Source organism: Pithys albifrons, chromosome 13 (genome assembly GCF_047495875.1).
Source record: "Pithys albifrons albifrons isolate INPA30051 chromosome 13, PitAlb_v1, whole genome shotgun sequence".
Classification (NCBI taxonomy): Eukaryota; Metazoa; Chordata; class Aves; order Passeriformes; family Thamnophilidae; genus Pithys; species Pithys albifrons.
In genome coordinates, this window is record NC_092470.1 from 8,607,312 (window position 1) to 8,631,564 (window position 24,253).

At 37.7% G+C, this 24,253-nt stretch overlaps 2 protein-coding genes across 6 annotated transcripts in view; one reads left to right on the forward strand and one right to left on the reverse strand.

Moving 5' to 3' along the window:
- On the forward strand, window positions 1–23,283 carry CCPG1 (cell cycle progression 1). 2 transcript variants are annotated; one of them, XM_071568422.1, is made up of 9 exons: window positions 1–89; window positions 4,334–4,405; window positions 7,004–7,118; window positions 7,784–7,863; window positions 8,027–8,234; window positions 12,401–12,643; window positions 15,916–16,037; window positions 17,091–18,496; window positions 20,391–23,283. In XM_071568422.1, exons 2-9 carry the CDS (start codon window positions 4,346–4,348, stop codon window positions 20,569–20,571), a joined length of 2,415 nt encoding a protein of 804 aa, XP_071424523.1. In that variant the 5' UTR covers window positions 1–89; window positions 4,334–4,345; the 3' UTR covers window positions 20,572–23,283. The 2 variants fall into 2 exon arrangements, with proteins under 2 accessions (XP_071424523.1, XP_071424524.1); XM_071568423.1 differs by having other exon boundaries at window positions 2–89; window positions 4,279–4,405.
- PIGB (phosphatidylinositol glycan anchor biosynthesis class B) overlaps window positions 21,121–24,253 on the reverse strand; it is an 8,317-nt gene continuing 5,184 nt past the window's right edge. For 2 of the 4 annotated variants that reach the window (XM_071568428.1, XM_071568424.1), the window contains 3 exons: window positions 23,072–23,282; window positions 22,152–22,332; window positions 21,121–21,580 (listed from right to left, as the gene is read on the reverse strand). In XM_071568428.1, coding sequence (XP_071424529.1) covers window positions 21,449–21,580; window positions 22,152–22,332; window positions 23,072–23,282 — 524 coding nt within the window. In that variant the 3' untranslated portion in view covers window positions 21,121–21,448. The remainder of the gene's footprint in view (window positions 21,581–22,151; window positions 22,333–23,071; window positions 23,283–24,253) is intronic. The other 2 variants (XM_071568427.1, XM_071568426.1) reach the window with 2 other exon arrangements.

Sequence of the window (24,253 nt, forward strand, 5' to 3'; positions counted from 1 at the left end):
CCGGGCGGGCCGGGTTGTTTGTGTGACGGCGTCAGCGGCGGCGGCCGCGGCCCCTCGTCCGTGCCGGGCCCCGCGGGGGCCGCGCTCAGGTAGGCGGTGGGACAGGACCGGGGGGGCGGCCGCCCGGCCGCGGGGGGCTCCGGAGGGCGCAGGGGCTGCCTGGGGCGCAGGGGCCGGGGCGGCCGCGGCTGGTGCGGGAGCGGGGCCGTGCGGGGCAGCCGCGCCTCGCTGCGGGGCCGGGCGGGGGTCAGCGCCGTGCCGGCCCCGGCCCTGGGCGCTGGCGTTTGCCAACTTCTTCTCTTCCATCATTGCCGCTGCCGTTCCGGCTGATGCAAGGCGCTGTTTCATAAACGCTGCTCTGTCGCTTCGGCCGCGCTGGCGCCGCGCTCCGGGTCAGGTGCGCTGCAGCAGCACCTGCGCTCTGCGGGAGCAGCGCTGGGTGCTGAGCAGGGAATGCCCAGCGCTGGGATGGCCTGACTCTTGGAAGCTACTTTTATCTTGCTGGAAATCATAGCAAGGAAATGCTTTATATGGCTTGCTAAATATATTCACAGAGAAGAATGTTACTTTGGGAAAAAAATTACCGCTTAGTAGTAATAATAAACTTTTATGAGAACTCTGAAGAATAATGCTACTAAACCCGGTTCTATTTCTATTGTGCAACAAAGAAGCTATTGTAAAAGAGAACTGTGACTTTTACTTGGAATGACAGCCTAGCAAACTCCGTAGAACATTCGCATTCCTGTTGGTGCCTGTTACTCATCTTTGTCAATGCTTGATGAAGGTCGGGGTTTTTTTAGTGTAGGAATGTCTTTTTTAGATGGTAGAACTTAAGGGTTTGTTTAGATTGGAGTGGTTATTCTTTCTGACACTGCTATTTCTTCTGCTTCACAGTGGATAAATAGGATGTGGTATCTCATGTTTATTTTTATATAGATAAGTGAGATAACTTGGTATTATATTAGCAACAATACATATGGCTGTAAGTTTCACACCTTATGCTTCTGGTTTGCATTTCACTAAGGTTAGGAAAATAATTCACACTTCTCAGTCCCTGCCCTTCCCCCAGTACATAAAAGCTGAATATCATGGGTATTTATTTTGGCTAGATAGAAATTAAACAGGTGGTGTCAGTAATGGCACTGAAGATAATGAGGTGAGAATGCAAGAATGGTGAAACTGTGTTGGGGGTGTGGTTTTTGGTGGTGGTTTCTTTTTGTTTTGGTTTTTTTTTTTTTTTTTTTTTTTTGTTTTCCCCTCAGTCTTTCCTTCTGTCATGGCCTGCCATACAGGAGATGTGTAACACACTACTGTATATCCTCCAATTATCTCTGCTGTTAATGGACTGGAACCTTTTAATGTCATCTTGAAGTTTGCAGGCTTCATGTCTGTTTAATTCTTACTCAAAGCTACCTTTACAAAATAACTTGTATTCAGGAAGTGCCAACCATGCCCAGCACCCTTAGGCTGGTAGGAAAAGTGTACTGTGTCTAGTAGGTCTTTGTCATTTAGTGGGGAATCGAGCTGGTGAAGATTTTGTGAGTGGATCAGTTTAGCCACTGGGTTCAGATTAGTCTTCTGCATTTCAGTTTATTTAAGGGACTAGCTTTGGCCTCAGATTTAGTCATGACTGTGTGTGTTACTAATCTTTTACAGAAATAAGCTGTTTAGCTGATGATTGAAGTTTAGGAACACTGTACCTAGGTAATTTTTTATTAAAGCTTTTTAGGCTGTTTTGATCTTTTAGAGCTAACTAATTATTAAAATGCTTAACTTTTGATAACTTCTACACATGTATGTTTACTAAATGTACTTGTAGGAATGCATTGACCCTAGAGATGCCCTTCAGTCTGATGCCAAGATATCTGTGTATCATCCTTTAGCTAAATTTAGCAGTTCTACCCACAAACCTCAGTGTTTTTGTAATTATTCTTTTTATAATTCCACTATTTTTCTTTATATTAACAGCTTTTGTGTTTTGGAGACTGATTACCTGTATGCACTTACACACTATTAGTGTAATATTTGGGTTGAATACAAGATAAGTAACTTTTACCTCAAATCCATTTATTAAGGTGAGCAAGTAATAGAGGGTGATGATTGTTTGTCTACTTTGTTTGTTTTTTTAAAGAATTTTTGATGATGTCAGTATTGACATAGTTAGATCCTGAACCTTGTGTTTGGGCAGGGAAGGTGGATGTTTCCGTGCAGGCTGAGGCCGTGGCTGTGTGGTCAGTAGGACTGGGTTTGTGCAGTGCTCGATTACCAGGCTGTGCTGTGGATGGAGAGGGAGGGCAGGATGGCATTTATGTGAACTTACCCAGAGCCAGGATGGAATGCTGAGTTAGCTGCAGGAAGGCAGATATTACAGGCTCCAGCACAGAAGCTGCTGTTAAAATCTGCCCTTTCAACATCTGTAGATGCACTTGTATGAAAAACTGCACTGGTGACCTGAAGTTTTCTTTTAAGAATTGTCTTTGCTTTTTGCAGTGCAGCCAGTGATGTCCCTGATGGGGTGAATGCTGGGGCAGGGAGTTCCCTTCCTCTGGAAGGAATGCTGCTGCTGCCAACTGCCTGGTCACATTCACAGTACTTAAGGACACTAAGCAGATGTCATTGCCACATGTGAGCTCTGGAACACAGTGTTTGCCATTTGGGCATTTGTTGTTTTGATGATGGAAGAAGTATGATTTTTAAATAAATCATGATGTAAAAACAATAATTTCATCACTGTGTGCAGTATGACTGAAAAAAACCCAAACCAAAAAACATTCCCACCCACCTCCTGCTCCCAAGCCTGACCTTACCTAGTTGAGATTTCAGGGAAAGCACTAATGAAGGAAGAAAAAGATCTACAGGAAAATGACAGTCATATTCAAAGTAGGACTTAAAAAAAATAGAATTTCAGTTGCTTTTTGAGTTGATTGTTAGTGAATATTTTTGCTTTATAAAGTATAGTTTTTATGGTCATCATTGGCTTTTTTACAGAGAAACTGTAAATATGTTAGTTGAAGTTAATGAGAAAAAAGTGTTATGTTAGAAAAACCTACAATAACTACCATAATGCAGAGATAGGAGACAAATATTTACTGTGTTTTTAAAGAAAGCCAAATGGAATTGGAAGTTCTGTGTTTTGTTTTGGCAGTTTCTAGCCACACTGGCATATTTAGATTCAAGATTTTTGTCTATTTTCCATGTTAATAAACTGGGAGTAAAAGCAGGGCAATAAAACAGTAAATAAATTTAAGCACATAGGTGCTTTTGTCTGTGTTCTTACTGGAAGTAAAAAGGTGTGGGAAGTAAAGCAGGTGCCTGAAATTCTCAGATAGAAGCTTTATTGAACCATGATTTCTTTTGCTTTTTTGTTACATTGATGCATTATGTAACAGTCAAATGATGGAAAATTGTTCAATTTGGGGAAGATTTTTTTCACCAAGATGAATCTATAATACATTTTATTTAACAACTTGATATATTTTTGTTTCAAGGAACAAGAATTCATTAAACTTCTTTTAAAAGTCTTTTTGCTAGTTAGGACCTCAAAAATGGATCTGAATATGCAACAATAAGGAATACTTTGTATTCCTGGTGAATTTCTGGTAAGGAGAAAAATTAAGCAGGCAGCTGCAGCTGGACAGTTCTCTTATGAAAATAGCCAGTAGTGTGGGAACAGGTGACATTTGTACTTCAGGTTATTTTCATTCTGGTTTTGTACTTGCCAGGTATTCTTTCGGTTTTCCTTGGAATCAGTGCACTTGAGAGTACTTGAAAAGAGTGAAAAAAACATGAAACTTTGTTTTTGTCCAGTAGCTAAAGATAATTAGTTGCAGAAGATCCTCATTTGTGTGTTTTCAAAAACCAGTGGTGCTTTTCTTGAGCAAACTTTAGTTCCTGTGCATGTAGCAAACCAGAAGTTGCTTCACGTACCAAACCATGTCTAAACCAGTGATGCCACAGACAAATTTTAACTTTGGTTATTGATTTATTGACTAGCTTTGTGTGTGTGTCTGTGTTTTTTTGGCTCACTGAAGTAGGTGTGTACTTAGCAAAGCTGAATTTGTTTCAACTATGAAAGAGATAATAGGAAATAAGTACAAAAGGTGGTAGTTTCTTTCTGAACTTTTATTCTATTTTTTTTCTAAATTCCTTAATAACAATTTGTGAATTAGTATCCTGTTCCTAATGTCATGATTCGGATTCTTCTGTGGGGGTTTTTTTGTGTTTTGTTTTTTTTTTGTTTGTTTGTTTGATTTGGTTTGTTTTTGTTTTTTTTTCCAGGAGAACAGTGAAATTGTGGATCTTGTATGTTAAAAGAATCTGCTTTTCCTTGCAGTGTGTTTTGAAAATGTCTGAAAATTCCAGTGACAGTGATTCCTCCTGCGGCTGGACTGTCATCAATCATGAGGTACCAGTTTCAAATTAGTAAAATTCTCTTGGTTTCAAAAGCACAGGAGATGTGGTTTGAGGCTTAGAAATGCTGGGCCTTGGTTCTGTTTCTGTTGGTAGCAAGGTGGTATTGTAAGAGAAGGTTTAAACTTGCTTTCCTTGTTTGGGGCTTGATGGAGAATTTGGAATCCTGTCACCAAAAGAAACAGAAAACTCGTGCACAGCAGGAGGGTTACAGGAGAGTCCAGGCTGCTGGACTCTCTTCAGAGGGAAAGTGGATTTAGAGGTTGTCTGCAACAGTTGGGTTACTCAGCTGTGAATGACAGACTTTATTTTCATTCTTGGGATGGTTATTTTACACTGTAACTGCAAAGGAATTATGCAGTCTAAATAAGTTAACATAACACAAGATTATGGGATGGCAGGGACTTGTGTAGCCAAAGGAGAACAGATTTCTGTGGCATGGAGATTTTCTGTTCCTGGTTATTCTTTCCTGGTTCGAGGAAATAAAAATGGGGAGAGCACTGGTGTTCAGGAGCTGCCATTGTCTGCATTCTCCTCACCAGACCCTTGGAATCTGACAGGAAGGGAGCAGAACGGATGGCATGGGCAGGTGCCCTTCCCACAGGTGGTACCCAGGGAGGGGTGACCTGGTACTCTGTGTACTTCAGTGAATTGGTTTGGGGATTTAGGAAAGAGAGCTTTGGGTTAGACAAATTTGGAGTTCTGTAGTGTTACTTTCTTTGTTTTATTGCAACCTGTGTTGATGGTGACCTGGTGGAATCTGTTTCTGGGTTTGTTTTGCATTGAGTTTAGAAGGGCAAGGAATTGCCATTGTCCAGATAGTGCGTGCAGAGCTCTGGCAGCTGCGTGTGCTGAGCCGAGTGTCTGCTCTGGACAGACACAGTGCTGTGTGTTGTTGGGCTGCTCCTCAGAAAGGACCTGCTAATTTTGTGTAGGAGGGTGGTGAGGTGATAAGATCCTTTCTCCACCTCTTTGCTGTTGCTGAAGTGGAAGGCTGGTGAAGTGGAAGGAAGGTTGGAGGTCTGGCAACAGATGAAGTGAATCAGGGAGTTCGTACATCCACACGTCTGCATGTTTTTAAGGAAAGGATGACTTACCCCGTACTCAGGTAGCCCAGTTTCTTGGTATTTTAGCTAAAATTGTAATCTTTTTTAAGCACTACTCCTGGTGTTTACCTTGTTGTAGAGCATGGGCAAACTTAATTTTTGTGATTCTTTTTCTTATTCACAATTTAAGAATTGAAAGTAATGCGTCTTTCACACCACAGAACAACTGTCACATAGTGAATTTGTATACCTGGCAATAAATCCCAGCCAAGACAAAACCCTCCAAATAATTTTGTATTTTCTTTCCTGAGATTTGTCTCAGACTTTAGTGAGTTACTTAATGAGTGGTGAATTTTGGCACAACGTTTGAGATTAAAACTGAGATACTTATGCAGTAGAAAAAAAGGATGCAAAGTATTTGACAATTTACTAAAACAGGGAATTTTCAAAGACTTTCAAGAAGAACCATAACTTTGTAATGTGATTGTAGAATGTATCCTATGCAATTCTTTTTGAAGTATTTAATCTTCCTGAAGTACAGTCTTCTCTTAAAAATAAAAGCATAGGTGTTTGCCTGAGGTCTGAAGTGAGACATCTTGGGAAACTGATCTGGAAGTATTACTACTACTGTAATTTCACACCTCCTGTTGCAAAAATAGCTATCTCTGTTTACAAAAACAGCTCAAGTTATTTATGGATCACAGTGGCTTAGGATTTTTCAGTTATGTTTTGCATGTTTGTAGTTTTTTAAAACCTTACTTGTGTTCAATCAGTTCTTTCAAAGAAAAATTACAATGTAAAGATTAAATATTTAGAGATGTCAAGCATGTTTCTTGCTTTAGTGCCCTCTTCTAGAATTTATGCTCAGTTCCTGTTTTGCTCTGAGAGTATTGCTGACGGGCAGCTGACTAATAACTAAGGCTCCTTTCTGGATTAAAGACAGAAATCCAATTTAGAGTTAGTATAAATATTTGTTTTCCTGGTGTCAGAGATGTACTATTAAAACAGCTATTCAAATTTACTGGCAGGAATTGAGCTGGAGTCAAGTTACACATAGTTTAGTCTGGTAGTAGTATTTTTTAGAGTTCATGGTGTTACTCTTGAAAGTTCCATTTTGGGGAGGTTGTGTGTGCTTATGTACAACATATGGACTCGTGTGCAACAGTTAGATCCCGTATTCAAAACCTCCTCTGTTTCAATTCCACTTAATAAACAGGTCTAATAAAGATATTAACAAATAGTTATTTAAAATTCTCAGTGTAGTTGTTAATTGGTTCCTAAATGGCTGTCTTTTTTTCTCCTAGAATTGTTTTCCTCTGACTTTTTCAACCCTTGGTCATTAGAATTGCACACTAACAGTTGTTTCCCTCTAGTTAATTACTTGGTATTTCACTTGCTTTACTTTGCTCAAAGTCTTCTTCCATTCTTAAGGTTATTATTCTTCTGTTTTTATTATTAATGTTGTGTTTTCTTTGTAAAATCTTCTTCTTGCTTTACTGTTGGCAACCCCAGTAACTGTAATGTCTATTTAAACTCTTCACCTTCAGGGTTCTGACATAGAGACAGTGACTTCAGAAAATGGAAGCACAAATGATAATCAGGAGTTTGTTTCAGAAGAATATGTTTCTTTGCAAGAGGAGGAGCAAACAATTGATTTACAAGGTAAGATGTTAAAAAGGAGCATTCAGGAAATAGATAAGTACTAAATCAATGCTTGTACTTCCAAAAAATAACATTGTAACACTGTGTTAGTGTTTCTGGAGTTGGAAGTGTGTGTCTGGTACATATAACTGTAGGGAAAATCCTTCCACTTGTTTTAATTACTAATTTTAATACTATTGCTGTGCTATTGCAGGTAACAATATTGCTATGAGAACACAGATATGACAGGTTCAGTTTGCAGTTGATTAAATTTGAGCTTGGCCATATTTCCAAATTCATGACCTCTCCATGTAGAAACAGGACTAGACACAAAATCTCCAAGGAGTATCCGGAAAATATTTTAATTACCCCAGCATAGAAATGTATTGTGGTATCAGCTTACAGTACAGTGTTGGCTGTTATCTGCCTGTGCTTTTCATTTATAGGTTATTTGCATTATGGTCAGTATGAACATTTGGATTTAAGTGTCCTGGATTCTGGTATTTATGGATGTATGTTAAAAACAAGATTTACTGTATTTTTAGAAAACCCTCCCTGACACAAGCATATAGTAGAAATCTATCACAATTACATGTATTTTAATATTACAGAGGCGTGGACATAATTTGTTGTTGCTAGTTTTAATCCCATGTTTATTTGCTTGTGGTTTTTTCCTCTTTATGTAGCTCATTGCAGCACTGATGAAGAGATACCAGTGGTAGATAATCCTCTCTCTGGGTTTGAGGAAAATCAGGCAGTTCCAGAGGTAAAGTACATTATGTTATTCAGAGGCTTGTCTAAGCCTTATCTGGCAATGGGAAGAAATGTTTTGAAAGCATTAAAATAAAGATTTCTCCTTTTCTTAAAGTTTTAACAATTTTTTAAATTACTTTATAGCTGAGTAATTTTCACATTGTCCCTTTTCTTAGGGACAGAAAGAAAAAATTCCTGATGACAGGTCCTGCATTGGAACTATTAGCGATGATTCAGACATTGTTACACTTGAGGCTCCAAAACCAGAAGAAACTCAAAGTCAGGAGGAAGCTCCAGCTGATGCTGAAGAAGCTCAAAGTTCAGAGGATTTTAACATGGGTTCCTCCTCTAGCAGTCAATATGCATTTTCACATGTAGAAACCGGTAAGAGCAATAAATTACTCAGCAACTATGGGCAAAAATATCATCAGAAAAGAATCGTCACACCAAAGGAACCTTCTTAGGGAACCTTCTTTGTGGGGAGAGGGGGAAAAAGCAGTGGGCTTGTTGAGTACCTGTCCGAGTATTTGTAGTCTCTGGAAAAACTCCAGGTGCCCTGAGCCTAAAATTTTGTCCAAATGTATGTCTGCAACCTTTTTAAATGAAAATCATCTGTCCCATTAAGTTTTCACCGTTTTAAATAGAAAGTAAATTTGTAGCATGTCTTGGAGAAGTAAAATTAGTTCTAAAAATTAGCTTTTAGTTCATAGAATAATTACATGTTTTCTCCTGGCAATTTTTTAAGCTTTTATAGAGCTGGCATAAGTGATGAGCAACTGGGAGAGAATTGATTTTTGGTGCCATGAGCACTAATAGCAGCATGACTACAAAACCTTACCTTCATAGCTATGTAGTATATATATGTATATATATATATCTGTATATAGGATACTCCCAGTACTTGGCTGAAATAATAATCATATTCAGGAGGAGTGATACAAATATTTGTCCAATTAAAAACAAACCCCCAACAAACCCAAACAAAACAACTTTTGTTGCTGTTCTCTAGTTCTCCAGTCTTCCTCTATAATTCTTTTTGGCTGCTTGTTTGGGATCTTTTCTCTTCTCTTTGTTCTCTGTAACACCTTTGTATTGCTGATTTTTACTTTTCAAATTAAGTTTATTACAAGAGCTGGGTTTTACTTAAAATACTGTTTTATCTTAAGAGTAGGATACAGCATCATTAAATGTTTGTGTGTCTGTTTAGTATCCACGGGAAACAGAAAATGACAGCATCTAATTATAACCAGTGATGATTTGTAACAAAGCAGTCACCCTCTTTAAGTCTTCTGGATGACCTGACTTAATTTTTAATTTAAATTTTAGTTGACTTCCTTTTTTTCTTTTAGGATGAGTTCTAAAAATGCCTTTTTTTCCCCCCCATGTTTTTGTACACAAAAGTCAGTTGGCTGGAGAAGATGAGGAAGATTCCTGATTGTGTAAGGGGATGGGGAAATGAGGTGAAAGAGCATGTGTCTCGCAGTCTTCCTTTCCAAGGTGGTGTGATTAAATTTGATCAGCTTCTGTAAAGCTGATTGCTTATGGCTTGCATGGAGTGTTCTTACAGTTTTTAATGACAATCTGACTTGGTCTTGTAGCAGTGGTGTTCCAGAGGGATGCTGAAGCCAGTCCTCACTGGAGAATTTGGCTAAGCTGTCTCCATGTTTTATTGGTGCTTTAAAAAAATCTTAATCTTGCATGTAGATTTGGAACAGACATCAGTAAGGTTTTTAATATTTGATGTGTGCACTTGACCATTTCAATGAATGGTTCTTGCTGGATTCCAAATCTGTGTCACTGGCAAAAGCAATTTCTTCCTTCTAACTTCAGCTGATTTCAGCATGGTCTTTGTCTTTCGTGCTGTTCATTCAGTTGATCAAGTGTTGCAGAAAATGTCTGGAGTGCTTTTGCAATTATTTTAAATGCCAGAGTTTTAGCAGCAGACATTTTCATGCCACTTTTTGACAATAGAAATCTTTGCTATCCACTCCCTGTGGAGTTTTCTGTTGTGTTGGAAAAGCTTTAGATTTTCCCTAATAGAGATACTAAAATGTTCTACAAGGATTTTTTGCCACCTTTATTTGCAAACCAGTTCCTGTTAAGGTTGTCTTCACCATGCAAACAGAAACGCTGTTTTACTGCTTCATGGATGATGTTAATTCAACCAGCAGAAGGGCTCATGCTGCAGTGATCTGTATCTGGGCTTGAGTTGTGTCTTGCAGAAATGTCAAGGAAAATCACGTTCTTAACTGACATGACTTCATCTGGTTTCTTGTGTAGATCTGACACTTGAAAATCACAGTACAACCTAGAATTTTGGACTGCTATTGTGGTTACTGTTTCATTTGTAGTCCTTTCCATTTTGTGGTTGTTGGAGTACAGCTTTGTACTGAGTTCTTACAGCAGCTCTAAGGCAGTGTAATTGCTGTTGACAACTTGCCAGTAAGTGCTTGTGAATGGCTCTAAGGGTCTTACAGCATTTTTATTTCTGATTGTCTTTTATTCTTGGTTTTTTTGTCCTTTCCTATTCTTTGCTGTCCAGTGTATTGCAAAGAATTTTCTCATTTGGCTAGAAACATCTTGTTCCTTAACCACTTTTGTATTTCACATGTGCGGGTTTCTTTGGTTGTTGAAAAACCCTAAGAAACCCCACAGACAGGCAGTAATACACCTGTCTTACCAAGTCTGTCCTGTATATTCCTCTGTAATGTCTGAACTTTGCATTCTAGTAATGCATTCTGAATGCTTGTCTTCATTCTCCAGGACTGGGGAAGTGTGCATCTGCTTCAATGACTGATTTTAAAACAGTCTCCTTCTGTACCAAGCTGTATTAATTCATTTAAGAGTCTGCATGTCTAATTGGCTGTTTAAGTAATTTGTTGTTATTGCAAAGTCTGCCTGGTTGGTCTGGTTTGACTAATTGACTAAAATGGAGTTTTTTAATAAGAGGGGAAGTTGTCTTCTGTTATCTGACATGTTGCTTGTTCATGGAGGCAGAGATTAGACATGTATTCCATATACTGACTGGTAATCTTTTCTGGGCTTGATGCAATCGCTTCTATGAAGTTGTAATTTATTTTAAGTGAAGAATCTTAAGTGGTAATGCTTTTTATAGGTAATAGCCAGCACTGCTTGGCATTCTTGTCTGCTCAGTGATGTGTGCATGGCTGGGCTCAAACAAATGATTTTTCAGTTGTGAACTGTTCAAGGACAGTAACTTTGTAGTTACACTTTTGCATTTTGAGTGATGATCTCTGATAGAAGAATGAACAACCATATTTCTAGATTAGTGTTGTGTGATTGTGAGCAGCAAACTCAGTGTCCGAGCAGGAGCACTTTGTCATGTGCTGGAGATCTCACTGATCAATCCCATGGATCTCTTTCAGGCATGGGATTGAGGTACAGGAATGTAAATACTTGAAAGCTATTTTTTCACCCTACTGCTGCTTCCCCTTGGTATTTACCTTACACTTTAAAGTTATGCTGTTAAAGGAAGGAGGTTAAATAGTAATTACTTATTTTATAAATTTAATTTATAAATATTATAAAATAATAATATAATATAAATTTATTTACAGTATATGCAAAAAACACTTATACCACTAATGGGAACAAGCAATTACAGCTCCTGGTTAGAATATATGGCTTTTGGGCCATAGGAACGCGGAATGTACAAATGGTATCATAAATACCATTTTACAAAAAAGCTATAGAAGATATTTTTTTAGGGTTAGAATTTGTTCTTAACTCAAATTTTGGCTGATTCAATTTATCAAAACATAAGAAAGGTAATACAAATGTTTTGGATTGAGAGTGTTAGGGAAGGACAAACAGAAAAGCACCTGAGTGGTTCTTTTCCTGTGCAATAGTGGTTGAAAATGGCTTTTTTGAAAGGTGGGTAAAGATCTTAATAGGTAATACATGGTAGATATTAAAAATAAACAAAATTTCATATTTAAATATATTTGTATGTTGACTTTGAATATTTCTAATAGCTACATGAATAGAATTTTAATAGAATTTTGTCTGCAGCTGCATGTAGGTCACAGAATGAAGTTTTCCGAGAGAATATAACAAAACCATGTCCGTCTTATAGGAGGCTTTCTTTTAGCAAGCCTTTATGTTGCTCTTTTATTATTAAATAGTTCAGTCTTAATAGCTGCAGGAGAAGAAAACTGAATTCTCAACCCTTCTGCTTCACAAGAATTTGCAGAGGCAGAACATGCAGAGGCTTTAAGAGGCAGGATTGTCTGAAAGAAACACTTTCTAGTGAGTGAGTGATAAGGTGTGGGGAAGTGCCATACAGGTTTTTGCTGATGTTTTCTTGATTCTCTATCATTTCTTAAAAAAATAAATTTTTAGCTTCAGAGATCATGCATTCTGTTCATAATATCCAGCATAAACTGTAACATTGAGAATTCTAATTTTGTTTATGCCCTCTAAGATAAATGCCAAATATATTTGCATAAATATGATGGATTTTGATAGTCAAATTGGTTTTCAAAGCAACAATTAGTGCATTTTCAATACAGTTCTCTGTTGGTTGTCAGTGTTTCCCTCTCAGGCCGGCAGTGATGAGTCGAGCAGTGATGAGACCAGCGATCAGTCCAGTCCCACCGTGCGCAAACGGCGCCCCAGGAAGAGGCTGGTGTCGGGCGGCGAGGCCGAAGCGGAGCCGGGGCCGGAGCCGCCCGCGGAGGAGCAGCACAAACGGCAGCTCAGCAGTGGCCTGAACAGGTGCATCATCCTGGCCTTGGTGATTGCCATCAGCATGGGCTTTGGACACTTCTATGGTGAGTTCACAGCAAACAGAACACAGAGAAGCGACATCTTGCATAACAAAGGCCTTTTTATTGTGACTCAGATATTTTTTCTTGTTTCCTGTTAACAATCTAAACCTAAAAATGAGAGAAAGCAACTGCTAATATATTGGTAATACAGGCGGGTCCTTCAGTGGTGCAAATATGTTTAATATATACTACTTCAAAATTGAAGTAAATAAATAGAAATTACATTTTGGTTGCCCTTCCAGATAGAAATTTCTTCTTGCTCTCATAATGCAGTGTGTACCCTTCATTTTTCACATAGTTTCTTGTGAAATATATTTGTGGTAGTGCTTACCATTCCTAAGAGCATTCAGAGAGTCATTTGGGGCTTTTGTCCCATATGAACTCATCTGGTAAATGTAAGAGCGAGCCGTAATTTTTACAGAGTTCATAGTATCAATATTTTTCACAGAGAAAAATGTGCTGTGTTTGTCCTTGCAATTCCAGAGTCATTTAGGGAATCTGGGACAGCAGCAATATGTCTGTGTTCAGTGGTTTGCCTAAACTTAAGCATTACATAAATTGGTACTACATTTAGCAGAGCAGCAGATCTGAATCTACTTAGTTTGTTCCTGATTTTCTAAGATACATATGTTACTATCAAAGTGATAGAGGACATTTAATAGCAATTTTTCCTGAGTAGTTTTAGTTTTATATGAAAATACGCCTTCATCAGAAGACATGATTCAGTTGGAGACTGAGAATATGATTCTCATTGGATTTGGTTTAGACTGATTGTTTGGGATCTCAATTTTTACACTTATTTTGAGATTTATGCTAACTTGACCAATTTTATTTTATTCTTAGGTAAACCTGCAGGTAAGAGCCGTGAGTGATTATTGTGGATGCTGTGCTTGCATTCAGACTGAATTTTTAAATTGTGTGTACACACACATCCATACATGTATGCATACTTACACTAAAAACCTAAACTGATGAATCTCAAGAATTGCTGGTGTATGAGGGATTATATAATCGGCTAATCCAGTCATGTGGAACACTTTTTGTGTAGCAGCTGCACCAGGCAGTAGTAATTGGTGTAAAAACTGATTGATGCATGTTGGAAGCAGAGACTAGACCAGTCTGTGGTGGCAACTTGAGGTTTCAGTTCTGTTACTCATTTCACTGCATTTAAATTGGTGTTATATACTGTCCTATTAAAGAGCTTTGAGGTCTATGGGTGAGATGTACATTTTAAACATGAGCTCAGGGTCATACCTTTATTAAGGAATTTGCTTGTTCATTCATTGAATCTGTACTTTTTCAGCATTTTCAGCAGAAGGAAGGTAACTCTGTGTGGTTTTGGGTTTTGCTTCAAGTTAAAGTTCTTCATGATCATATGATAACTGATCTTTCTACCACTAGAAAAGAAATCAAATCCTGCTTTCGTCTTCCTTTGCTTTAGTTTTTTTCTAAATGTAAACCTGCAATAGAAACCCATCTCCCTAGAGATGGGTCCATCTCCCTACTTGCATTTTCCTGATCTAGCTTGGAATGAGTGCTTTCCTCATGTAAGATCAGTGAAAAGGGTTACTTTTTATAAAATTCCTGCTCTGTTTTCAGGTTGATATTTTCCCTTTAGCTGGAGCTCCAGGGCCCTTTTAAGACTTTAAGAGATGTAGAAGGAACCCTAGGATTAGATTTTAATCAATGGCTTTATGATGCTCTAGGAAGGAAATCTGAAAGAGGGCAAGCTTTTCAGGTAAAGCTAAAGTTGGGCAAGAAGTCCTTGCTAGAAAAATGTCTTGTTGTGGACATTCAGATATTAAATTGTTTTCTTTCACCAGAATCCGCAATAGGGACCATGGCTCCAGTGCAAGGGATTTGAATAGATTACTTAAAGAATCTGAAGGATACTGTGCCTCAGAGTACCAGCTGGAAACACAAACCAATTACTGAGGAATGGCACCTCATTATGTTCATTTTCAGTGTTGCTAAATGTAATTTTTGCTTGCTGTATCTGAATTATGAATTATGATTACAGAATGTTGTTCTGTAATTCTGGTTACTCTTAACATGAACCTTTTAAACTAAATGCTGATTTTTCAGGTGCAGTCTGCAGATTGTTAGGATCAGTGGAATTCTTCAAAAGTACCTATAGAACATGAATATAAGAAACAAATCTACTGTCACTATACTTAAATTCACCTGCAAGGATATATTCTTCCAATAAGTGTTTACTGGGACTCTGCAAAAACGTTGCTTTCCCTTAGCTAAACTGAACTATTGAAGTTCAGCTTGGTTTAATAGATGACTATCTGTTTTAGGTCACACTTGACAATAAATAAAAATAGAGCCCAAAACATGGCTCATTGTAATAGTATTTTTAGTGCTGCTTCTGTTTAACAGTACATCTCCCCCTGCCTTTAAATACAGAAATAGAACTCTGCATATGCTGCATTGGTTTTGAATGAAATACCTAAAAATTGCTGTTGCCTTCTGCTCTAGACTCAATTCAAGAGAATTTTTAAAGCAAATAAATCAAAACCCTATCACTGTTGGGATTTAGAGAGCACATGTATAGGTAAGGAAGTACCAGTCAAGAAGTTGTCCTTGAGAAAAGAAATTGGAGTCTTGTACAGCGAAGGTATTTTTTCTGCAAACCAGTGTGTGTCAGCCTTTGTCTGACAATTGAAAAACTGGATATTTGCTTACTCTTGAGCCTTTGCTCATGGATAAAATGACAAGACAGGGCCTGCAGTACTTGGTGGCTTTGTGAGCAGTGTGTAATAATTGTGTTTCTGCATGAAAGTTTAAATCCTGTGCTAATACCCTCTTACTGATGTAACTTTGCAGTCAAATTAGTAGTTCTGCAGTGGATAATGCATGGACCACTGGCCTCCCTTTTATCCTGGTTGGCTTACATGTTACTAAAAAAATTATGAAGACGTCACACATATTCTTTCCTGCATAGCTTTTTTTGTTTTGGATCTAACTTATTTCTGTGTAGTATTCCAAAATTCCTTTATTTATTATCAAATAAAAACCAGCGTAGTAGCAAATTTTTGGGTCTGAGAAATTGTTTATCATTGGCAGAAACAGAACTGGTATTTAACAATCTAGTTTTATAATCTTTATTTTTTTACAGCTGAACAGTTATTAGTAAGTACTCGACAGAACTGGTAAGGTAACAATGCTTGTGAATTTGCAGAGAGAATGAAGATGGTGTTGAGGTTCCTCTGTTCCTCTAACTACTTACCCAAGTCAGTCTATCAACGGGAGGGTTTTTATCTTTGTAGGTACAGTCCAGATCCAGAAACGGCAGCAGCTGGTGACAAAGACACGTGAATTCAAAGATATGAAGGATGACCTTTACCAGTGCCAGCAAGAGCAGGGAGATCAAGTGCACCATAAAGTGGGGGTAGGTGTGAGCTTAGCTGGAGTCACTGCATTATTTTGTCATTCTGTGTGTATTTTACAGAAAGGGAAATTAATTTATCACACAAATCCATTAAATTTTTAAGTCTTTAATAAGTTCTTTCTGACAATGTAGTTTTTCTTTCCCCTGAATTCTTGACAGAGATTTACACTGATTGAATTTGTGTAATCATACTGGGGTTTATGTAGTCTAGGAGTTCCATGCACATAGAGGCTGGCTCTTTCCCTGTGACAAAATGCCAGATGTCATTAATGAAGACAGCAGAAGTAGAACATGCTATTAAAGATCTGTTATAGGTTGAATCTACAGCTTTTGTGAATTTACTTTCTAACTTACCAATGGTTATTAATTTTTTAAATACTTAACTTGTACTTTGATTTCTTACTGTTACATCAGTCAGAGAGATTAGGGAGTGCTTTGTGTATATATGTCTTTTTTTTAAAAAGTTTTATGTGGGGGAATTTATGTATAATTCAGTATGTTCTAGAGCCTGTCAATGATGCCAACAGACTGGGGAGATCCATTTGTGTTCAAATACAATCACATGAACACGTATTTTCAGCTACTAATTTTGTTCAAGATCAGTTCATGAATTTCTACCCCACCTGTTGAATGCCCTCATGTTATGCCCTTACTTCTGTGAAATTATTATTGTAATCTATAAATCCAGATTGCTGAACATAAATCAACAGCAAATGTGCACATTCTGATTTCCTTTTAAGATGTTACAGTTCAAGTGCCCAATTGACTACCCTTCAGCCAGTAAAACCACTGCAAGTGAGGGATGGTGACCTCTGGTTGGAAAAGGGAGTCTCTCACATGGTCTTTGTTGCCAAGAAAGTGTTTGTGTTATAAACAAACTCAACTGAGATAAATAAACCGCCTCTATTTTTGCATCTTGCTGTGATATGTTTCACTGCTTCCAAGATGACCATTAAACTCTGTTTGGGCTACCTTGGTTTTTCATCTTTCTAGCTAAAATGGTAACAATTCTCACTGTAATATTTTTGCTTGTTTTCTTTTTGCTTCTTTTAGTCACTCAAGGGTGATCTTGCCACATGTTTGTCCTTTAATGAGGTGGAGAAGAAATCCTTTGATTCTCAAAAAAAAAGTCTTGCTGCAGAAAATCAGCACTTAAGAGAATCTCTAGAGAGGGAAGAAAAAGCTTTGGCCTCACTTCAGGAAGAATTAAGGAAGCTAAGACAACAAATTAGAAACTTAGAGGATAAAGGTACTAGCACTGAGTCTATTGTAATGGAAAACCAGAAACTAAGGGAACATTTGGAAGAGGAAAAGCAAAGAAACAGCAATTTTCTCAGGCAGAAGGAAACACTCTTTGCTGAGGCACAGATGTTGAGGCGAGAACTGGATAAAGAACGTCATGTTACAGAAGCTCTGAAAAAAGAACTGGAACAGTTAAGTTCTCGTCAAACACCTGACAATGCTGATGATGAGGATGATGAGACATTAAGAGAAAATCAAGAAATAGAAACTCTACGAGGAAGATTAGCAGAACTAGAGAAAAAGCTAAACTTTGAGCAACAACGCTCTGACTTATGGGAGAAGCTCTATGTTGAAGCAAAAGACCAAACTGAAAAACAAGAAATTAATGAAAATGGACAAAGGAAAGCTGCTAAAGGGCAAAGTAAGTTGAGAAAGAAATCAAAGGAGTCATTTTTTGGTTCAGTTAAAGAAACTTTTGATGCTATGAAAAATTCCACTAAAGAGTTTGTAAGACACCATAAGGAAAAGATTAAGCAGGCTAAAGAAGCAGTGAAAGAAAACTTGAAAAAATTCTCTGATTCTGTAAAGTCTACGTTCAGACACTTCAAAGACAGCACAAAAAACATCTTTGATGAAAAGGAGAAGTCATCAAATGATAAAAGATACGAGGCAAACAAGAAAGCTCGAGCTTTTTACCGAGACTATAACTCCTACGAGCATCAGAGGCATCACAGGGGACCCAACATGCCAAAGGAATTCAGAAGTGGAAGAAAACATCATTATGCCACATTTGAAAAAGATGCAGATTCTCAGAAATGTCTCAATGATGATTTATGTAATAGAAAGCACCACTTTGTCCTAAAGGGCTGCTCTGGTATTTTTGAATGTGCTCATCAAGAATTCATTGGCCTCTTTAACAGAGTCTCGGATCCCATCAGGGTGGATGAATTTAATCGGCTAATGAAAAAGTATTTGCAACAAGTTGTACATAACTTTCATCACTGGAGAGAACTAGAAAATTTCATCAATAAGTTTTTTCATAATGGGTTATTTATACATGACCAGATGCTGTTCACTGATTTTGTCAATGATGTCAAGGATTACCTGGAAGATATGAAGGAATACCAAAGTAATAATGAAAAGGTTTTTGAGGATTTGGACAAATACGTCTACAGATACTACTTTCATTATGATAATTCACCCCAGTATGGACCCAGGTTTGTTTCCATGTTTCCTGAACTTGATAACACAGTGAATTCGTTTTTGTAAAGGCAGCTAATCTCCTTGTTCTAATACATGCTTTTCAAGCAGGTATGTGTATGTCTACATATAGACATACATGCTGGAAGACTTCCTGAAGGACTCAATGGAAGTACTGATTGTGTTATATAAAGTGGATCTGTAGTACCTTACATAAGGATTTTGTGTCTGTGAATAGCACAATCTGATGTTTCTGCTGGGTTCTTCAGAAAGCTGTGCCAGTAGGATTTCTTTGAACAGCTCTGATTGCCTGTCTGATGGAATGAGTCTTGGAAAGACACTAACTAGGACTTCATTGTTCTTCCCTGGATGAGGTTTTTGAGTATATTTGAGCACTCTGAGTCCTGTTCTGGCAGGTATATTCCCTGTTGGCTTTTCAGGAATTTCACTAGTCTTGTAGTTTAGTATAATACTGAGTTAGTCTGTAGGCCCCAGAGCAGAATTCATCGCATTTAGTCCAGGTCCTGACCCTGACTAACTTTGTTCAGATTTGCTTACAAAGGTCCTTGGCATTAATTGTTTCCTGTGTTACTTTCCTGTATCTGAAGGTATTCCCAGGGCACTTGTGCTGTGCAGCCTGGCTGGCCAGGGGGGATCTTGTGATGGACTGTTAGTACTGCATAGACCTTGATGAAAGAAAGTTTAGCAAGCAGCCTCAATATGCTGTGTGGAACTTGCTCTTTCTGGACCACTTATTAAAAGCCACAAAAACCATATAATTTCTCTTACAAAACTGACTGTATAGTCCCTTGTCTAATGTTTATTCTGATCAGGTAAGAAAAAAATGCAATATATGAACTAATTTATAACACACAAGAAGTTGTCCTTGTAGCCGTAATGGAACTCTTTCCTGTGTGAGTATCCCTAATGCAAAGTGCATTTACTGTTTAGATCAAGGTGCAGTTCTTCAGTCAGGTTTCTCTTATGTGCTTGCATTGTTTACTATTTCATGCATTTTATTGCACCTGGAAGTCTGAATTATGAAATACTTTGGGGTTACTAAGTATTACATGAGGTCGTATTTTGTCCTGCAGAAAGTTGAACCATGAGGATGATAATCCTCTTATCAGCTACCATGTAGCCTTTTAATATGTAGTTTTGTTAAATGCATAAATGTTATGTTTTTATTTATAGTGCAAATATATCTTCCTAATTTATTATTAAAATGAACTTTAATTTTTAACTAAATACTTAGTTTTTGAGAATTTATTTCAGTTTGCAGAGAAACAATTGCAAATTCATTTACAGATAGTAGTATACAAAAGCTTGTGTGATACTGAGGATGAAAATATTCTCAATTTAACTTTGCAGAAGGCTAGAGACAGTAGTCGTATGGTAACAGCCTGTAGTGTAGTGGAACTGTTTGCATATAAAACTGCAACAGGTGAGCAGCAGTGTCTTGCCAGTGCTCCCTCTCTCTGTATAAATGTACCTACTGTACATCCAAACCTCTGAAGTGCATATCTTTACCCAAAACATCCTTTCCTAAAGGTCTCTAAAGTTTTCATCATTTCTACAAAGTATAATATTGTAACTGAAAAGTGGATTAAGACCTCACTGAAGCATCACAGGGATAATCAAATAGGTGTTTACCTGGCTTTATTCTAAAAAGGTCTCTGGGCAACCAACTGCAGAGCATTTTTATTTGTAGAAAGCATTTATTTTATTTATACCATCTTGTTGATGATTTAAACAAATGCCTCCCACATTTTGCTTATAAGAGAAAGGACTGCTTGATTCTGATTTTGTTTTTGTTCAACCTCTGCATGTTAAAAGCTGTTCTTGACAATATAATTGGGTTTCAAAATGCTTTCATAAGAGTAGTAATAAGCTTTTGTTTACTTCTTACAGTCGACCTAAAAGACCTTCTTTTACACAAACTGAAAATTCCAGACATGAAAAACAAGCTCAGAAGTACCATCACCGTAATAAAAGAGAAGGTAAATGGCATAAACATGGTCGCACTAATGGAAGACACATGGCAAATCTTGAAATAGAATTGGGGCAGTTACCCTTTGATCCAAAATATTGAGTAATTTATTGTAAAAATAAGATTAGAATTCACATCCTCTCTGGAAATGAATCATTTTTCAACAAAACAGCAAGATACAAGTTTTTTTTCCGAATAATTTGATTTTTACACATTTTTGTTAACAGGCAGAAGTCAAGCTTTCTAATTTGCATATTCTGTACCATTGCTTTAACTGTTCTTTGGAGGTGATGATTGTTTGGGTGCCAGCAGTATTGTTGCAGAAACTAGGCATGCAATGACTTGTGTCTGAAAAATATGCTTAATTGCATTCCACTAGTGTAGTTGAAGCTTGAGCCATGCATAATGTACCAACTATTAAATCCAATGTCTGATATGCTAACTTCATCTCATCCTTCAAAAATAGGTCTACATTGTGGTAATGTATTTGTTAGTGTCTGTAACTTTATATTTGCTTCCTGTCCTTGGGGGGTGGTTCCAGAGCCTGTTGAATTGTGAAGAATTTGCTGTGCTTGTTTTAATCAGCTTGCTGATTTAAACACTTGAAATGTCTTGCATATCTGCATATTGTAGAAGAAAAATAAAGAGACATTGTGGGTAAAAGTCTTTATTTATAAAACAAACTTAACATAGCTGTACAGTTCTATAAAAAGGGTCCAGTCTTCTCTATTTTTTATTGTTTAAGTGTTTATATAGTAACTTTGGTCTTCCCAGCATTTTCCAGTGTTGTAAGGAAATCAGCAACCCCACCCTGGCCCTACTGCCACTGAAGTGCCAATGGCTGCCTAACCAGACCTCCCATTTGACTTACCCCGTTTCAGACTCGCTACTCTCTCCTTTCAGCAGTACGAGACCTTCTAAGTGTAGTCACTGCTGTGCAAAACTGATCTCATTAGGTCTCAGTTCTAGAAACTGCTCTTCAGGTATGATTGGTTTCAGTTTTTCTCCTGTAAATGTAGATATGGCTACCAACACGTCCTTGAGGTATATGAGTATGAAACACAGTGGCTGTTTTCTCATAGCCCCTTAAAGTTAGGAATGATGATATTTCCTGTAAACATACATCAGTTTACACGGTCAGAAAGTGCAGTTGGGAGCATAAGAACCAAAGTCTTCTGAAAGCAATCAATTCAGCTGTCCCTGGGAAGCTTTATCCTTTATTTTAGGAAAGCCTGCTAGGAAAAGAAGTACCTATCCTGTCTGATCCTGTCCGGAGTGAATATTCACCAGACCCCACTGTTTGAGTACATGGACTTCATTAAAGAATTGAGGGGGTAAAAGGTACTGACTGGAGGCATTTTGGCTTTTCATTGTTGCTTAATGGAAAAGTGCAAGTTCTGGGAACAGATGGCACATTTAACATGGATTGAGGAGAATTCCATAAAACATTACTTTGGCATGCAGAATTGCAGAGAGGAGAGGACATATATGAACATTAGGTATATGTCACTGGAGGGGTATCAATACTCTATTACGTGCTGGAGGAGTAACTTTTAATTTAAGCTGTGCTTTTTTAAGAAGTTGTGGATGATAATTTTCAAAAATCTTAACTGTAACTGTCCCCTAATTTATTTTGTAATTTATCCTCAAAAGTAGTTTATTTCATCCTGCAGTTACCATACCTGTTCTAGCACGCTGAAGAGGATCAAGTGACTGGGTAACAATGTGTCATTGTAGAATTCCTTATTGAGCCAGCCAAGTGGATTAGAGTAAAACACGTCTGCTTCATCAATGTAGCTCTCATTGCCAGTTAGGTCTGGGGGACACTCAAGGAATCTCATTTTTAGAGGACAGTGAACATGACTAGGGAGAAAAACAAAAATACGTTTCATGATAAGCTGACCAGTATCTAAGATGTGAAATGACTTGTCACTTTAAAAGATACCTCAGTCAAACCCAAAATGGATTAGGTTTTTTCCCTCAGAGGCATATTTTCTTCCCTTCAGTATTTGATACAAAAGCAAAGTAGAACAAGCAGATTCAGCTCCAAATGCTGTGATTGTGTTGTTTGCAGTTCACAGGAATTTTATTGTAATAAAAAAACCATCTGCACAATATCAGTTTCTCAAAAAGGTACTTCTCCATGTCAGCTTCACTTTTAACATTTGGTTAACTTGCCAGGATCTATTGGAAACCTTTTGGAATAGTGATCTCAGTCACTGGATATTGTAATTATATTTCTTCACTGCTTAGTAGCATAAGTAAATGTAAATTAATATAGTTTGATTTTAACAATTACTGTTTAGTTTTGTTACAAAAGTTACCATAATGAAACCATGACATACTTGGAGAAATCATTAGATTTACTACATATCCTCATACAAAGCTATTTTGCAAAAACATATAAAGCCTAGATGCTAAATTTTATTCTGTGGTATAAACATTTGGCTTGTGCCCTCTATTCCTTCTCAATTAACTGTATGAAAAAATCAAAACTCTTTCTGTATACATTTATCTTTCTCAATTAAGCTTTGGAAAAAGAAATCTTCATTTCTGATTAAGTGTATGAGTTTTAATATAGTGCACTGTTAACTGTCCATACCTGTAAAATGGAGTAGAGTGGCACGGCATCAGGATGAAGACAAAGGCTTGTGCCTGGGCAGAGTTACTGCAGAGCTGCTGTATGTGGCTCATAACATCCAGAGTGCCTCGCTGGTGAACCAAGCCTGTGTACAGGGCTGGGATTAAATTGGACAAGAGCAGGAAACTCACTGCAGATTTCTTCCATGCTTTCAGGTGTTTCAAAGAATAACCTATAGAAACCTTTGTGTAAGTTTGGGACATAAGCCAGTAGTAGCAGTTTCACACATTTTTGAAAGTGCCATGATACATTGGCAAACCACTACTCAGCTGATGACAATACTTTGCTTTGAGATACTTTACTACAGTGTTCTTTGAGTCTTTGAATGGAAATTCAAATTTGCCCTTTTCAACTCTTGGATTTAAGAGGATACATCTTAAGCCCACACTTGTCTTCTGAGGTACAGAAATCCTATTGCAAAACCAATACTTTGCCTCTTTAGACATTAATTTCTGACAGTGAAAAATAGTCCATTCATTAGTTTGAATGAATGGTATGTGGCAGTTCACTGCTGTGTTCTGACTCAAGCATGTCCAGGTAGAGCTGGAATAAATGGTACCTACATGTGTATGACTGTGGTATTCTTTTTCTCCAAAATGCTGAAAGCTACAGCTTGCCCTTACTGTTACTAAACTGTGAGCTCCTGTCCTTGGAAGAGTGTACTCCTCCATTTTTTTCCCATCTTCCCATCATTGCCCCTTTCCCCCCACTTTTCTTGGAGGAGCTACTAGTGGGAAAAGATGCTTCTCCTGGTGGGAAATGGTTGCACAAACCTGTTTCTCACAACCACAGCTGAGATGAACATGGCACAGACAAGAGCTTCCTGTTGCAGCCAGTCTGGAACCCCTTATTAAGTCATGTGCTTGTCAGCATCAAGAGATAAAAATATTTTACATAGCTATGTGACTACTGCTACTGAATCACAAGGAACAAGCTACAATAGGCCTGTTCCAGAAGTCAGTAACAAGTAAATGAAATTAGTCTTCAGTTGGTCTGTTCTGACAAATTGCAGGTTTTTATCTTGGCTGAAAACAAAGTCCACAAATAAGTTTGTGGTTTAAACACAAGTGGAAACATCCTATTATAGGCATTTTTAATAGCTTTTGTGAAATGCTCTGAGCTTATATTTGTGTGCTTAGAAAC

Bases quoted from the DNA above. Each gene is read 5' to 3' on its own strand.
- CCPG1 (XM_071568422.1), top strand. From the start codon at position 4,346: ATGTCTGAAAATTCCAGTGACAGTGATTCCTCCTGCGGCTGGACTGTC. The intron at 8,235-12,400 runs GTAAGAGCAATA...GTTGGTTGTCAG, and splicing joins ATTTTCACATGTAGAAACCG to TGTTTCCCTCTCAGGCCGGC. The intron at 18,497-20,390 runs GTTTGTTTCCAT...TACTTCTTACAG, and splicing joins TCACCCCAGTATGGACCCAG to TCGACCTAAAAGACCTTCTT.